Source organism: Oryzias latipes, chromosome 10 (genome assembly GCF_002234675.1).
Source record: "Oryzias latipes chromosome 10, ASM223467v1".
NCBI lineage: Eukaryota > Metazoa > Chordata > Actinopteri > Beloniformes > Adrianichthyidae > Oryzias > Oryzias latipes.
Window position 1 is genome coordinate 10,629,965 of NC_019868.2, and position 16,501 is coordinate 10,646,465.

The 16,501-nt window shown below is 39.5% G+C and overlaps 1 protein-coding gene across 8 annotated transcripts in view; it reads left to right on the plus strand.

Moving 5' to 3' along the window:
• Positions 1 to 16,180, plus strand: part of atp11c (ATPase phospholipid transporting 11C) — a 60,286-nt gene extending 44,106 nt beyond the window's left edge. The window contains exons 12-31 of one of the 8 annotated variants that reach the window (XR_002873968.1): positions 1,706 to 1,903; positions 3,072 to 3,242; positions 4,121 to 4,308; positions 4,449 to 4,520; positions 4,617 to 4,690; positions 4,778 to 4,881; positions 4,966 to 5,147; positions 6,698 to 6,964; positions 7,065 to 7,242; positions 7,333 to 7,435; positions 7,516 to 7,661; positions 7,775 to 7,834; positions 8,497 to 8,624; positions 9,256 to 9,391; positions 9,481 to 9,546; positions 10,882 to 10,985; positions 11,087 to 11,243; positions 12,789 to 12,897; positions 13,612 to 13,722; positions 13,966 to 14,057. Coding sequence is in view for 7 of the 8 variants with exons in the window: in XM_023959025.1 (XP_023814793.1) it covers positions 1,706 to 1,903; positions 3,072 to 3,242; positions 4,121 to 4,308; positions 4,449 to 4,520; positions 4,617 to 4,690; positions 4,778 to 4,881; positions 4,966 to 5,147; positions 6,698 to 6,964; positions 7,065 to 7,242; positions 7,333 to 7,435; positions 7,516 to 7,661; positions 7,775 to 7,834; positions 8,497 to 8,624; positions 9,256 to 9,391; positions 9,481 to 9,546; positions 10,882 to 10,985; positions 11,087 to 11,243; positions 13,691 to 13,722; positions 13,966 to 14,089 (2,490 nt within the window). In the remaining variant the exon portion in view is untranslated. Of the gene's footprint in view, positions 1 to 1,705; positions 1,904 to 3,071; positions 3,243 to 4,120; positions 4,309 to 4,448; positions 4,521 to 4,616; positions 4,691 to 4,777; positions 4,882 to 4,965; positions 5,148 to 6,697; positions 6,965 to 7,064; positions 7,243 to 7,332; positions 7,436 to 7,515; positions 7,662 to 7,774; positions 7,835 to 8,496; positions 8,625 to 9,255; positions 9,392 to 9,480; positions 9,547 to 10,881; positions 10,986 to 11,086; positions 11,244 to 11,996; positions 12,944 to 13,611; positions 13,723 to 13,965 lie in introns of those variants that run through there. The other 7 variants (XM_023959026.1, XM_023959029.1, XM_023959025.1 and 4 more) reach the window with 7 other exon arrangements.
• The last annotated feature ends 321 nt before the right edge of the window (positions 16,181 to 16,501 follow it).

Genomic DNA, 16,501 nt, shown 5'->3' on the forward strand with positions numbered 1-16,501 from the left:
TTGTACTGTGCTGCTGTGTGCTAAATACACATCATTGCACCATCCGGATATTTGCACAATTTATAAAGTAAATGCAACTTTTTATTTACACTTTTTACTGAGAGCTTTAAATAGTACTAGAAATTTCCATCACCGTTTGATTTATTCATTGTCGACAATTGTTTTAGCCACAGTTGACCATATAGCGGGTCACAAGTTTCCTCTGTATGTGGCTTAGCTAGACTTTTATTTTGCAACATTTTGCTGATTTTTCTGCTTTTAGTTTTGTTGTCAGCAAATAAAATGCAGCTCAATCCTATTGATTGGCTCAGTGTTTTTGTATATTCTGAAGATTTTACCCATGTTTCAGTTTGATCGTCTTAGCACTTCTGTGTAGCAGCATAAATGTCAATGTGATATTATCTGCACTGCAGAAGACTTTTTCATGCAGTTGTGATTTTAAAACAATGTAAGACTGCTTGCCATAGTTGAAACATACTTTTGAAATGATAAACTTCCTTAAAGCAGATGGTTTCCTGTTTGTTCCATAACCTAAGAGAAACAAACAACATCTTCTAAATGCTTTAAAAGATAAGACACTGAAGAACATACCGTACTTATGGTATTTCCGCATCTGCAATACAATCAAAGCAGGATTCCAGTCATTCCAACAAATATTTATAAATTTTGACAGGTACGCTAAAACCTCTTTCCTTTTTCCGCTCCCATTTTTTCTTAAGGGCATTTTTTCTCTTGAGAGACTCGAGTGTTTCTCAGAAATATTGAGAAAATGACAGGCAGGCTAACTGGTTTCTTGTTGTTTCTCATTTATCTTTAAATAACTTCTGCATTTGGCTACATCAAAGTGTTTTGGTTTCTAGGTTCTTTTATGCTAAATGCAGCTGCTAATTTGATCAAATCTGAGTCATTCTGAATGAATGATTGTAAAATAATAGCACTACTTTTGACAGTTTAAAACATGCTTCATGCTCTGCAGCAAAATCTTTAGAACATCACATTTTATGTCAAATATGTTTTTAAAAACTTGGAAGAAGTAAAAATAACAATGGTATGCACGTTATCAGACCAGACATGCAGGTCTTGTTCCCAACCATACTCAATCTTTGTTTTTCTGCCCGAGCCTTTTGTTTGAAGGAAGCTCTGGAATGTTTTTATTTTTCGCTTCTGTGTTGAAGTGGTACATTTCACTGCAGATGCTGAACACTTTGCATCATAGGGGCTCATATGCTCCCAGTTCTTTTATTGTTGGGTTCGAGTTAAAGACGAATGCTGTTCTTTTGAAATTTGTTTGGGCTTTGAACAGTTTGCATCCTGTCAGATTTTGTGACTTGTGGTAAACCATCTGTATTTGCTCATGTGAAATCATCAGTGCTGAGAATCCCTTCATAATGATTTTCCCTCCCTCCTGAAGGGCGTTTCTCCTCCTCAGAGGTTAGCCTTAACCATGAAAAAAAAAAAAAACTATGATTATACGTCACTGTTGTCCTCTGTGGAAATTTAGGCCTTTCTTAAATTCCAGATCTCACCAGTTTGTTCTTTTCTTCGGAAGCAGAAGCAGTTTTGTTGTTTCTCAATGATCCTTCTGTGTCTGATATAGTGGTGTGTTCTTTTGCGTAAGCTTTTTAAGAATTTCCCCCACTGAGCTTGGTAATCCACGATTCTTCTTGTTTAACTGCGTCTCTACTGTTTTTGTTTTTCTCAACAGTACCTAAAAATGTTCACCGACTTCCTATCCTTCATGGTGCTCTTCAACTTTATCATTCCGGTGTCCATGTATGTCACAGTTGAGATGCAGAAGTTTTTGGGATCCTTTTTCATCACGTGGGATAAAGATTTCTTCGACCCTGAAATCAAAGAGGGGGCACTGGTCAACACTTCAGACCTAAACGAAGAGCTGGGACAGGTCAGACATTCAGAAACGTAACACTCGTCTTTAGTGGAGTACTAATTTTACACACTGCAGTCTTCTGTTTACCGAAATCCTCTGCATGACACAAGAGTTAGGGAAAATGCACAGTTCTCACATGTATTGCCAGAAGTAGGCGCAAGTACTCTTTTGGAATTTTTTATCAACCTCTAGCTACAGAACCTGTTCCTCAGCTTTACATGTGACCTCAAGTAACCGTGTCCCTAGTTTCACAACAAACCGCAAAATACAGATAAAAAGGGATTAAGAACAAACAAGTCTGCCTACAAATGCTTAAAGGTTTTCATTTCAATTCCAATGTCGGGTATAGATGACATCAACAATTTAAAAACCGTAAAAATATAACCACTTTATTATGTGTTCATTCCCTGGCTTACATTAGGTAGAATCCAGATCTCCTGTTAAGGATATGATGCCCATAAATGTTTTTGAAAGCATGCGGGTACACAGTTGCAGCACATTTCTTTCTGAAAAGACTGTTACAATTGTGGACTGTATCAGCCAGCTCAAAAGGAAATTGAGTTTATCATTTGGCTGTTTTGGCAGCAGCAGATGGAAGTATTCAGGAGAGGAGTGCTATGTACCAAGTTTATAGACAAGCAAATGTGGTTTTAACAAAGTGGTTGTTCCACAGATGTCTGCACCAGTCTTTTCTGACAAAACTCACATTCCACGCACCATCTAGCTTTCTCACAGATTTGTAAATGTAGAACACCTGAAAGTGCCACTCCGTGTTGGTCACTATACAACAGAAATGATTTGACCACAGTTGTGGAGACGAAGCCTTTTTTTTTTTTTTTTTGACTGTAAGATATTGCTACAGAAAAACAAAATCAACAACACAACCATTTTGCTGTGAATGAGGAGAGCAGGGCTGGTGCTGCTGTATAATGTTACCTTCCATTGGCACTCCTGTCGCGATTCTTCCTTTTTCATCCCCCTAGGTCTGTCCTGCATAAGGATCAGTTACACTTAGTTTGCCAGATGATTATTTAATGGTGATGCTCCATTAAACTGACTAATGCAGCTCAATTCTTTCTGGAAGTAACTACACAATGTTGTTGTTGGAGCCTGCTGGTTGAAAGTCTGTTCTTATGGATCTGAAGGAGTATTTGTCTTTGTCACCACTCCTGTTTTCCTGCAGGTGGAGTATGTCTTTACAGACAAGACGGGGACGCTCACTCAGAACAACATGGAGTTCATAGAATGCTGCATCGACGGTTTTCAGTACAAGTACCGGGACGCTTGCGATGAGCTGGACGGGTTCTCTGTAACAGATGGACCTGTGAACAAAGTGCAGCAGAAAGCTGGCAGGGTGGGTGTTGTGGTGTCCCACCATCTGCTGTACAAATCACTCAAACACTGACATATGGTCATTACATAGCTTGTTACACAGAAAGACCCCTTGTAGGTCATGCAGGCATGATCTCCTTGACATGTGGACATACGCAGTTAACTCGCAGGAGGGGAACGGCCAGCCCTGGTGGCACTTTATACGCTGTTGCACTTCAACTTGTGTTTTACAAAGCCTCCATTCAGATAAGCGGTTGTAAATCAGGAACTGTATTACAACCTAAGCTTCTGTATATTACTCAATCAGTGGCTGTAAGTGTTAAAGGGCGTATATCATGTGAAATGAAATTTGTGAGCTTTAAAGTGTATTATAATGTTCATTCCACACTATAAACAACCCCAAAGTTGTATTCTGAGCCGTTCACGCATTTCTGAATGTTCCTCTAAAAACCTGCGCCTTGGGCACCAGCCGCTCCCAATCCACGAAAACAAGCGGGTTCTCACGTTGTGACGTAGACCAGTGAGAACAGCCCCTTCCAGGAAGAATCTGCCCTGCCGTCCCACCCCCAGGCTAACACACACACACTTTCTCTGCCGACCTAGCTGTGATCTGAAAAATCTCTTTCCTTTTATATGCACAGTATGCACATCCATCTGTGCAAAAGTTTGCATATTCATATATCGTATAATATGTACTCTCGGGTTGAAAAAGAACTCAGGAAAATAAGTAATGTTTACTAAATAAAAAAAAGTTCTTTAGTGTGCCAAAGGTAATATATTATCATACATATGAATATAGTTTACTCTGAAAGGTTTAAGAAAAGCATGATATGTCTTTTATGCTTCAAGTTCTCTGATCTACTTTCATGTGTTAACTCTTGTTTATGTTTTTGTCACCAGGAGAAGGAAGATCAATTTCTGCGAGCCCTATGTCTGTGCCACACAGTCCAGGTGAAGGAGTCTGCAGAGCAGGATGGACTGGCAGACCAAGTGGACGGTTCAATATTGGATGAAGCTTCATCACAAGAGGAGAGGGGTTTTATAGCTTCCTCGCCTGATGAGATCGCTCTTGTCAAAGGTGCCATGAGGTAGGAATTTGATTTTCATGACTCAACACTTTTAGTTGCTTCAAAATCGATTTTGAAAGTGGAGCAAATCTTTTTAAAGCTCCATTTGTGGAAAAATGAATTCAAGTTGCACTTTTGTGGTTGTTTGTCTCCATCTGCAGGTATGGCTTCACATTTTTGGGTCTTGAAAGTAAAACACTGAAAATCCTCAACAGGAAAAAAGAAGTTGAAAAGTAGGTAACTACACAGATATAGAGTTGGATTTTGTTTCTCTACATTTCAATCACGCATAGAACCCCACTTTTAAATTGACTTAATATCTTTCAAAGGTATGAACTGCTTCACGTGCTCAACTTTGATCCAGTAAGAAGGCGAATGAGTGTTATAATTAAAGATACATCAGGTGAGCTTGAGATTGATGTTTCCTACTTTAAAAAAATGGTGTTAATCTTGTTAATCCTGTGACTTATTTTCTTGTTTTACTTTCCAGGTGAAACATTTCTTTTCTGCAAGGGAGCAGATTCATCCATCTTCCCTCGAGTCAAGCAGGAGGAGGTTGAAAAGATACGCATGCATGTGGAGCGGAATGCAACAGTGGGTGTAAACCAACATAGTTTTCCTCAATGTCTCAGTCTTAATAACTTTCGCATAAACTTCTTTTGCATTTTCGCTGGATAGGAGGGTTATCGCACACTGTGTGTCGCCTCCAAACGTCTAAGCCCAGAGGAGTTTGCCCAGGTGGACGAAGAACTAAAGGAAGCTAGATTGGCTCTGCAGGACAGAGAGGAGAAGCTGATGGCCGTTTACAACCAAGTGGAGACGGAAATGACCCTGATAGGAGCTACTGCTGTGGAAGATCGGTGGGTGCAACCATACAACTGTTCCTAAAAAAAAAAGAAAAAAAAAGAAATCCCATTTCTCTTAATAAATTCTGGTATCAAAATAAATGTATTTCATTATTGGAGATTCAGAATTAAATTAAATTTACATAAAATTTTTCAATTAGCCTAAATCTTTGTATATATATATATATAGTTTTTTCTCTTTTTTCAGGGTTACTTGAAGCTAACACTGCCACCTGGTGGTTGTGTTGTTCTTTATAATCTGTAAAATGTTTATACATAAAATACAGGCACTTTCCAAAAAGTTAGAATATCAAGGAAAAGTGCTTTCATTTTCCTTATTCCATAAGAAAAAAAACTTTCATAGAATATAGATTCAGGGACCACTGTTTAATTGAGCTTAAGTCATTATTATTTGTTCATTTTGACATAAATTGTTGGGGTTCCAGCTCATAAAACCCACAAAAACATGATTTCATAGAAATTAGAATAATGTGGAGAAATGTGCCCAGATTTGTCAGGGAATGTTCTAAAAAAATCTCTAAACTCAAGGTACAGGCCTCAAGATGTCATTAAATTGGTTCAGTTTGGTATCATATGGGGAAGACTTAAGACTTGACCATTACCCAAGAGAACCAACATCGAGATGCTGCATAGTTTGGGTGAGGCACTAAAATTCATAGCTAAGGAGGCTGCTGTTCACAGAGGCCTGTGTCTGAGATTAATGGAAAATCTAATGGAAGGGCAACATGTGGAAGGAGAAGATGCAGCAAAAGATACAGCTTCAAGAACCACTTTCTGAGGCGTTTGGGAGATGGGCTGTTGGGAGATGGGATACACTTCTGGCTGGGCTGCAATGTCCAGCGCCTGTGTTGGTAAACTCTGCTTTCTTCAATCCAAAATCCCTGCAGCAGTCTATCAGAATGATTCCTTCTGCTGAAGATCTGGATGGAAAGGCAGATTTCCTCTTCTAGAAGGACCTGCTCCCTGCCCATACTATTGAAGGATTGAAGATGGACAGATCATTTTGAAAATACTTTTTGATTGATTTGATGTGATCATAATCTCAGTCTTCATCTTTTTGCAAAAACTGAGAAGTAAATTGTGATGTCTCAACATACCCTATTTCTGAGATCCTGTTTTTGTGGGTTTTAGGAGCTGGAACTCCCATTTATGTAAAAATAAACAAATACATACTTAGTAACATCAACAGTGGGCCCTGAATCTATATTCTTTGAAAGTTAATTTTGTATGGGATTATGGAAATAATCACATTTTTCCACGATATTCTAATTCAAGTATACATAAGCAGATTATAAAAAGTGGAGTTGAGCAAAATATGAAATGTTTTTTCATCAAAAACAAAAAAAGGTTTGCTTTGTGTCCTTACAGCATCCAAAAGAAAATCAAATGGTCTTTGCTTCAGACCATTCCAAACCTCTGCCTAACCGTATTCCCACACATACTACAAAATAGATGTGTCTTCATCTTTGACAATCTTATTACAGTCTGGGTTTTTTTGTCCTTTGTCATGTTTCATTTATACATGTCTGCCTTTTATTTTGAAGGCTCCAGGAGGAGGCAGCTGAGACGATGGAAGCCCTGCAAGGAGCAGGGATGAAGGTTTGGGTCCTGACTGGAGACAAGATGGAGACGGCAAAGTCCACTTGCTATGCTTGTAGGTTGTTCCAGAGGAACACAGAGCTGCTGGAGCTAACTTTGCGAACTCTCGAGGATAGAGGGCGAAGTCGCGAGGAACGACTCCATGAGCTGTTGCTTGAGTATCATAAAAAAGCCGTACAGGATGCACCACCAGTAAAAGGAGGCATTGCCAGGTCGGTTCGTTTTTTTACCTGATCTCACTGAAATAACATTGGGAGACATCCTTTCACGTGGATGGTCTTTTGATGTAATGTTTTGCTCTGTGTGTTTTAGGAGTTGGTCTGGGGCCAACCATGATTATGGCTTCATTATAGACGGAGCGTCTTTATCACTGATGCTCAAGTCGTCTTCTGCATCCAAACCAAATTCCTACGAGAGCCTATTCCTGCAGATTTGTCAGAACTGCACGGCTGTGCTCTGCTGCCGCATGGCTCCCCTTCAGAAAGCTCAGGTCAGAGCAGTAAAGGTGGACATTTACCCATCGAAATAACCCCTTTAGTATTAACAGCCTGGTGTGTCCCTTGTCCTGCTTCTTCTATAGATTGTTAAAATGGTGAAGAACTCTAAAGGAAGTCCAATCACTCTTTCCATTGGAGATGGAGCTAATGATGTCAGCATGATTTTGGAGGCTCATGTTGGCATTGGTAAGATAACCCCTCCAGTCTAAAATGCAGTGAAAAGTAGCTTTGTAATAAAGTGTCTCGTCTGCCTTTTGGTGTTTCAGGAATCAAGGGGAAAGAAGGTCGGCAGGCGGTGAGAAACAGTGACTACGCCATCCCCAAACTCAAACACCTCAAAAAGCTTCTGTTGGCTCATGGCCATCTCTACTACGTCCGTATAGCTCACCTAGTGCAGTATTTCTTTTACAAGGTAAAATAACCTGATTCTTTATTGCTTTCTTTGCAATATTATTTACATTTTTGATGTAATATTCTTCTCTCTTCTCTTTGACCTAAATATATGTTTGTAAACTACTTCTGCAGAATCTCTGCTTCATCCTACCACAGTTTTTGTACCAGTTCTTCTGTGGATATTCTCAACAAGTGAGTATTTCCTGAGTCCCTGCTGAGCTTCAGTAGTATTCCAAACATGAAAGGAGGCAGAGCTCCTAAAATTCTCACCCCCTTGTCATTTAGAAAAGCTTTTCACTTCTCTCAGTCATCCCGTCACACTCCTTTGAACTTCTACTGATGGGATCCAGATGCGTCGGACTGAGACTTTAAAACTATCTTTAACCCACATTTTAAAGTCATGTTTGCTTTTTTGTACTTCAATCAATTTACTTAGCAGTTGGTTATAGATGATATAATCTATATTAAATATGCATTTGGTTTTAAGTTATCTGCAGAATACACTCAGCAACGTAAACATCTATCTATGCTCGTTTTTAAATCACTTTTCAAACATTCATAGCACAAAGTGCTTTACTGAATCAAATTATCCTCGAAACTTCAAAACCAAAACAAAGACCATAACATTTTAAAAAGTCTGGATAATAAAGTAAATGTGTTTTGTCTCACTGAGTGTCTGTATTTTCCAGTCTAGCCGTTGACCCCTGACATGGATCATTCATGAATCCATGAAAGTGTGAATGAGTTTTGTCCTCTCCGTTGTATTAATCCCCGGTTCCCCCGTCCTTCCTTCTCCTCCTCGTTAAACCCCCCCACCCTTTTCAATCTTTTCTCCTAAAACCCATCCTCCCCAGCCTCTGTATGATGCGGCCTATCTGACCATGTACAACATCTGCTTCACCTCTATGCCCATCCTGGCTTACAGCCTGCTGGAGCAGCACATTAGCATTGATGATCTCCTGGAAAATGCCACCCTCTACAGGTGAATAGAGGGATTCCTCTCTTCCATTCTTAGGATTTTTATTTATTTATTTTGGTTTCTCATTATTAAGGGGTCTCCATTCATTTAAATAGAAAACTAGGTATTACTTTTTTCCAGCACCCTTAATTTAAATACATTTAAAAAGAATATGAGAAATGGATCAGATATTTAGTCTATCAAATGAAAAAATACTGTAATGGTAACTTTTTCTTTCCAACAAAGGTTATGTTAGCTGTATTTATAGATTATACATAGCCTAAATGGGGTTTAACTGTTTTTTAGGAAAGTATCCACTTAGTACTAAAGCAAATTTCTGGCTGTGTCACAAAGCTTTTATTCATTATCCACTTCTGATATCCTAAAGATCCTGTTTCTTTTGACATGCTTCATTTAATGCACAAAGCCTCATGGCATTGTCAAAAGTTCTATTTCCTATAATCTGGTGATTCACTAAAGGTTTAATTAAATGTAATACCAGTAATAACATTCATTCCATGAAGACTGATGGTTAGTCATCACTCTGTTTATCCTTTCTCTGTTTACAACTAGAGTTGTCAGCAAAGATGAATACAATGAGTACAGTACTTGAATCGTGTAATCTTCCTTTCTCTTTATTTTTCATGTTTTGCAGAGATGTTGCAAAGAACGCCATGCTGCAGTGGTGGCCATTCCTGTACTGGACCGTACTTGGAGTCTTTCAGGGCTTACTCTTCTTCTTTGGTGTTCGGTGTTTGTTCAGCAACCCAGCCCTGCAGGACAATGGCCAGGTTTGACTGGAAGCACCCTCTACGTAGATATGAAGTTAAACAAGTCAGTGTTGCTTCATAACTGTTATTTTTTTCCTAACTGGATCCAGGTTTTCGGGAACTGGTCGTATGGGACTATTGTCTTCACTGTTCTCGTGTTCACTGTAACTCTAAAAGTAAGCTTTCATCAATTTGCTTAGAGAGAGTTTATGGGGTAAGAGTACTTTCAAAATAAAACAAAGTTGTGCACACTTAAGAAAAAAAACATGAATGCATTTGCTTTTACATTTGATATTTTTGTTTTAAATACAGATGTTTTGAATATGACTTTTCTTTGCCTTCAATGCAAAGTCTACTCTGTTAAGTTACTGTTGAAAATATGCCACAGGCAAGTAGATCAAGTCCTAAAACATTGAGTCAGCAAAGCGCATGCAGACTGACTACCGCTAGAGAACGTCAGGAGAACATTCAGGCACTGATACAAACAGTTTACCTGTTTTATAAACGACTTTAGTATTTTTATTTTTTCGCATTACTTTACTAACTTTTTGTGTTGATGATTGGTCACAACTAATTGTCACCAATCTTCATTTCACAGCAATTACATCATAAATAAGAGAGATTAGTTTAATGAACAATAATATGTAATAGAGTAATACAATGACACCTCATTTAGAGCTGTGTAAATAAAACAAAAAAACAATCTTGCCATATATTAGCAAAAAAAAACAAAGTTGGGCACAGTATTCTGATCCTAATGATGGGACTTCTTTTTTTTTTTTTTTTTTTTTTAACTGTTGCCGTGATAGGATGCTGGTTACTTTAACCCCAAAGTAGCCCATGTGTTTTTGTTTCATTATTCTCTCATTATCAATCTCTTTTGACTTTTCTTTTAACCTAATAAGTGTAGTGAAATGTCTACTACTCCGTTTGGACTATTTTCCACCACTTCTGGGTCTGAAACGCTCTGCGGGTGCATCCTTTCCACGATTAGCTGTTGTCGCCTGGCAACAACTAAACACACAGCTGGAAAAATGATGTTGAAGACTGTTTTCATTATGTTATTTATTTCAAAAGAGGTATAGTAACAAATTAGTTTGCCTGCTTTGGCTTCAATAAAGTTCAGTTCTATTCTCTTTCAGTCAAACAAAAGAGTCTCAGTTTGCCCACGCGCCTCGTGGAATCAATGCTTTGTGACTTGATATATATGCCTTTAACCCTGTGACATGTTTTTGACAGTAATGTAACGGGAAATTTCGTATTCAAGATAAAGAAATGTCATTTTCTAAACAAAGACAAACCGTTTTTACAACAGACATGTTAAATGTAAAACTAAATATTCATATTTTTGGCAAAGTTGTGCAAAAAGTGTTTTTTTGTGTACAACTTTGTCTGTGTACATATGTTTGATTTTGACAGTTATCTTACCCCATAAAAGTGTGGCATTATGTTTCACTGTATGCTTATTTTTTTATGTTCTTGTCTTATTTCCTTTCTCTTCACCTTTCTAGCTGGCTTTGGACACTCGGCACTGGACGTGGATCAACCACTTTGTAATCTGGGGCTCCTTAGCTTTCTACGTGTTTTTCAGCTTCTTCTGGGGAGGAATCATATGGTTAGAAAACTGATTTGGATGAAAGAAACATATGCATCACATTTGACCCTTTCTGTGTTGTTTACAGACACTTGAAGCGGAATGTTTGCTTTCTCCTGCAGGCCTTTCATCAGACATCAGCGTTTGTACTTCGTGTTTGCCAACATGCTGGGCTCCGTGTCAGCCTGGCTGGTCATCATCTTGCTCATCCTTCTGAGCCTACTGCCAGAGATTCTGTTTGCAGTGTTCCGCAAAAACCATGGATCCCATGCTCGTCAGGTAGAGCTGAAACCCAAATGTGCACACAGTTGCACTTGTTCCATCCGCCCAACTCCCAGATCTGTATTGTTTTCACCTGTAATGATGTAATCCTTTTTTGTCCTCAGGTCTCGATCGCCCCTTAGTGTTTGAGTTCATTTAAAGGGTTTAAAACAGGAAAGACTGCATTGTGATTGCAAAGTAATCAGAATAAATAATTCAGAAGGTTTGTAAACGGATATCTTCTTGATGGCGTCCTCGCCTCTGAAGTTACATGACCTGACAGACCAAAATGAACTCTTTCAGCACTAAGACCTGGTTTATGAAAGAGCTTTGATTGTGAAGGCTAATAAAAGTGCTGACTAATGTTACTAATTGGAGAGCCAATGAAATGAAGCCTCTTAAAAGGAAAAAAATGGAAAAAGTTTAATTAGGGACTAAGAAAAAAGGGTTTTGTTTTAACTACTACAGACTCACTATATCTCTTTCTTTAGTCTTGGTGACAAAATCTTCAATAAGCTTTTTAAGGTGTGAACAGAGGTAGCAGAATCAGTGGCAGGTTTTCACGTATCGTCCATCTTCTGCTTTCAGAAGATGGATTTGTCATTTTTCTGTTACTTTGCTCGTATTTTAAGCGCCAGGAAACCTTCCTTCTCTTTTTCCCATTTCCAACTTTGCTTTCCTAATGGCTGCTTTAGCCGTGTCACGGCTTCTCTTGATCTATTTCATCCTTTTCTCTTCTTCTCTTTTCTCTGTGGACTGTCCTTCCTAAAGATGAAGCATCGCCTTCCTACCTCGGGGACATCCACTATCTTCATGTTGTCACAGACCGCTAGCACTCACAGCTTCTCATGGAGTGACTGAGGTCTCTTTTATGCATTTATTTTTTTTTTCCTTCCCTCCTGCGTTTATACTTGCAGATCTTCCCTGAGCAGTTCCCACCTGCTTGGAAACTTGCTCCACTGTCTTTCCTCTCCCACTGTCAGATTCCTTCCTTCCTGTCTGTAAAGTAAATATGGTTGGATTTTTAATTGCAATCCACTTTGTTTAAATCAAATTCCAACCTCCTTTTGGAATTTTTCACAGATAAGTTTCATTAAAGTCCTAAAAACTGGTGGGAATGATTGCCGCCCCGACAGTGTGGAGTAGGACCGACCGTCAGTTTTCCATCCCTGTCTGTCCAGCTGTATCAGTGAACCCCCCACCCCCCCCAGCTGACTGTGCTGCTGTGATGCCTGCTGCCCCCGCATGCTCTGTCCGGTCATTGCAAGGCATCAAAGTTTGCATGGAGCTCAGGCCAACAATCTCATACTACATCTTTAGAGTCACTTACACATTTAGGATATGTGTGCAGCAGTCTGTCTGATTTATGTAAAGACTACTCAGAATAGTTGTCTAGAAAGCTCCATGGATGAGTTTGCAGTATCCAGGTGTCCATTTTTGAAGCTTTTGTAAATGTGTGTGTCTTTGTATGTCTGTGAGCAACAAGAACAACGAGATGGACAGAGAAATGTTTGCCAGAGAACGGTAGTGACGTCACTGGTGTTTTTTGCCTCGCTCTTCTAGAAGACGCTGGTTGAGTCAAGCGGCGGGGGCCTCGAGTTTCCTGGGTCTTCAGCCAGGCCCCTGCTCATGAGAACCTTTTCTGATGAGTCGCATACTGTCATTTAAACAGGTACCAGCCAACCTTTAGGCTGCTAAGCCAATCAGTGACTCCCTTTACCAACCTTTCCCCCTGCAGTAGTTCTCTCTATTAACTAAAGCTTTAGTGAGGAAATCAAAAGATGAAAGCCAACAAGCAATGTTTTTCTTCTGTGTTCTCTAGTTGTGGTGTAAGCTGGCTGAAGAGTTGCACTTTTTCTTTCTTACTTGATTGGTGTCGTCATTAACACGATCAATGGGGGCACGTGTGTGAATTCATCCTGAGTTGAAGGTTTTTGTTGGGATTCGTGCTCCTTTCAGCCTCCCGTTTGGATGCCCAGCCTCTTTTCCGTCATGCATGTCCTTGAAATGTTTGTGCTTCCAGCGTCTTTGGTTTCATCTAAGTGGGAAGTGTCTGCTTCTGTCTTTCCCTGTGGGCAAACCCAGAACCTGTGTGTTTGGTTACAAGTGGTTTTACTTTCCCGTGTGCACACCTGTGCTGGTGCTGGTAGCTGTCTGCATGCTTTTCTGGAAAGAAAGTTGACGCTGCACTTGAGCTCTGTTCTGTGCATGTGACGCGTGCCGCTGCAATCCAGGGGGTAGACGGCAAAAAGCCCAACTTTAAAACATTACGCCCATAAAATCTGAATCTACTTTTGCTCTTTTTGTTCCACCTTATGCTGGTTTTAGTCTTCCTCCTGGATTTATGTGGTGGATTAAAGTCGTGGTACCAAACTTTATTTTCCAGGTTGACTGACTGCCTCACAGCAGCTCCAGCCTTTGTAGGTGCCGTCACGTTTTAACCCGAGTTTCTATTTTTCCTGTAGCTGTCAATGGATGGCCTCCACCAAATATCCAGGTAAATGACAGACAGATGTGTGTTTTAAGTCTCCCTGCAGATCTTCAACAAATCTTTCAATCATTTTTGCTTTACTAATGTTTGTCCGTGGTGGACGGGCAGCTTTACCGTATGTATGTGGTGTGTGGCCACTTGCCTTTGATCTGGTGGTTTCTGATGGTTTTTTCTTTTCCTCGTCTGCACCAGCTCTTGGAGAGAGAGAAAATTCTGAAAGTTATCTGTGTGCCATTTTGCAATTTTCAGACATCAACGGTTACACCGCTTACCTACAAGCACCCGAGGGAGCATAACCACCAGCCGGGACTCGACGGGCAACATTAAAGTCAGTCGGGCCTCAGCTCTTCAGCGGTCTGACAGGAGGAGCTGAAGTGGACCCATAACAGCAGAAAACTCCATGGTTTAATGGAGGCGGTCTAATCCACCCATCTGTGCCCAACGCCCCACCTCAAGCATGCCTGCAGGGCAGTGTCATGTTATTTTAAATGGCAAAGATGACAGGCATGAGTTTCCTTTTTTTTTTTTAATATTAGCCTCCAGATGAATGCATACAGCGTGTGGCTGCCTTCTCAGTAGCTCTTTACCACCGTTTCAACTAACGGGTATGTTTCACTTCAGAAGCGGCAAATCTGCATGAAGGAAGGATCACAATATCACCTCAGTCACTGCTTTCTTTAAACGTTTATTTTCCTATCTATGACTATATTTAAGAATAGATTCTGCTTTTCATTTTTTAAATTTATTTATCTTAGAGAAGAAATCGACCCCATATTTGAATCATCCGAGATGAAAATAGCTGATTGAGATGTCAGTCCTGCTCAAAGCAGACTGCTCAACACATTTCTGATTTATAGATATTTATCATTCTTAATGTTGTGTTTAGGAACAAGAGAGGTTATTTAAGGCCAGGATACCAGGAAATCTCTAAAAAAAAAAGTATTTGTGCAGGAGGGAGTGACGAGTCTTGACGCTTATTCCGGCAATGAGCTAATTCTTCCAATCTCAGAGATAATGGTCAAATGAAGGCTAAGAGAATAAATATATGTGCTGTGTTGTACATAAGTTAGATGTATATTAGTATTGGAACAAAGCCAAAAATAAACAATGAATGCAGTGCAATCGAAGTGCGTCCACACAGATGTGTTGCTGATGCTGCGGGTAAAAAAACAGACACGGCTGCATGTGTGGGAAAGCAGAGTTCAGTCAGAAAATCTGCACTATCAAAGAAAGAGGTTTTTTGTTTTGTTGTTGCCATGATCGCTAAATCACTTTCATATTTGCTTGAAACCACATTAAAAAATAAAAAAAGGTCACTCAAAAAAGATACCATTCACGCATATGTACCAACCCCCCGTTTTAGTCTCTTAATGCTCATTATTTTATATGCTCATGTGATGACATTTGAAGAAAACCACTCATAGATTTGCAGCAGCAGCTTAGCTGAAACCACTGTGAATCAGAATGACAGCCTGGACTGTTTGGCCCTTTTTCTTCCTTTATGTAATGCTTCATACATTCCATTTAAATATTTCAAATTCTTCTGAATACAACTTTAAAATATTTACTTTTTCCTCACTTGAGCTTATATTTAAGTGTATTTTTACTCACTTATGTTACATTTTTATTACGTGTTTTTTTTTTTTAAATGTCTTGTGAAGACTGTAGAGCTTTTTGCCATTTGAGCTTGCCTGCAGCTCCTGACACGAGCTTGAGCCAACAGTTTTGTTGTCCTCAAAGACAGGCAGCCCATTCCCAGCTTCAAAGATCAACTTCATTTCATGTTCTGACTTAACCAGGATGTTCCAGGTTGTTATGTTACTCATTCTTCATGTTTGTGTCTTGAGTTGTTACACATTCTTCCTGTTACTACTTCATTGATCGTTACAAAAACTCAGACTGTTTTTTTTTTGTTTTTTTTTAAGTGCATGTGTCCTGTTGAGGTCATTTAGATGTTACAATGTCATTAAAAATGTTTGTTTTTATAATTTCCTGCCAAGCTTAATTATTTTCGGAAGACGGTTTTCCTCTTTGCACTGTAATGGAGGTTTAACTGTAGGTTACAGGTCACATGGACAGAGGCTTCCTAGATTTTACGAAAGAAGAACCTTTAAGTGACATCAGAAATGCTATTTTCAGAGCTTAAAAATATGTTTGAATCTAATGTTTTGCTTGTCCTAATGAAGCGTTATAACGAATGCATTGTATTTTTAATGCTACATTTTTCCAGCCACTTTTGTAATAAAATAAAACAAAAATAAATAACAGCAAGAGGCTCTAAGGTTGTGGGGCCGTCTTTACCTTCAGGCATCCCACCAAGGGGACATTTTGCTTCTCGTCTCCCTCTGATCTTTTGAGTCTCCAGCTTCAACTCTCCAAACCTCCAAGCTGAATGTACTTCTTTAAGACAAATGTATTCAAACATGAACATTTTCTGCAATAAAGCAGAATGTTTTGAAGAAAACTGGTCTTGTGATTTGTGGTGGCAGCAGTTGTGTCAGCAGGTTCTGTCAGATGTGAATGTGTGGGTGTTTGTGTGTGTGTGTCCACACTAAACAGATGCTATGCAGTAATGAGATGGCAGAGAGCCTAAGCTGGATCAGCTGAGTGGCTGTGCATGAGGATGGAGAGCTGCTGCTCTCTTCCTGCTGCATGCATGTCCTCACATCAAGGAAAGGCTCAAACCGGAATTCTCGACTCTGAAGAAACGCATGTAAAAACAGCAATTCTTTCTGCTGTGGTCTGAGTGGAGTTTCTGAGATCTGATCCAGTCAAAGGAGCTGTG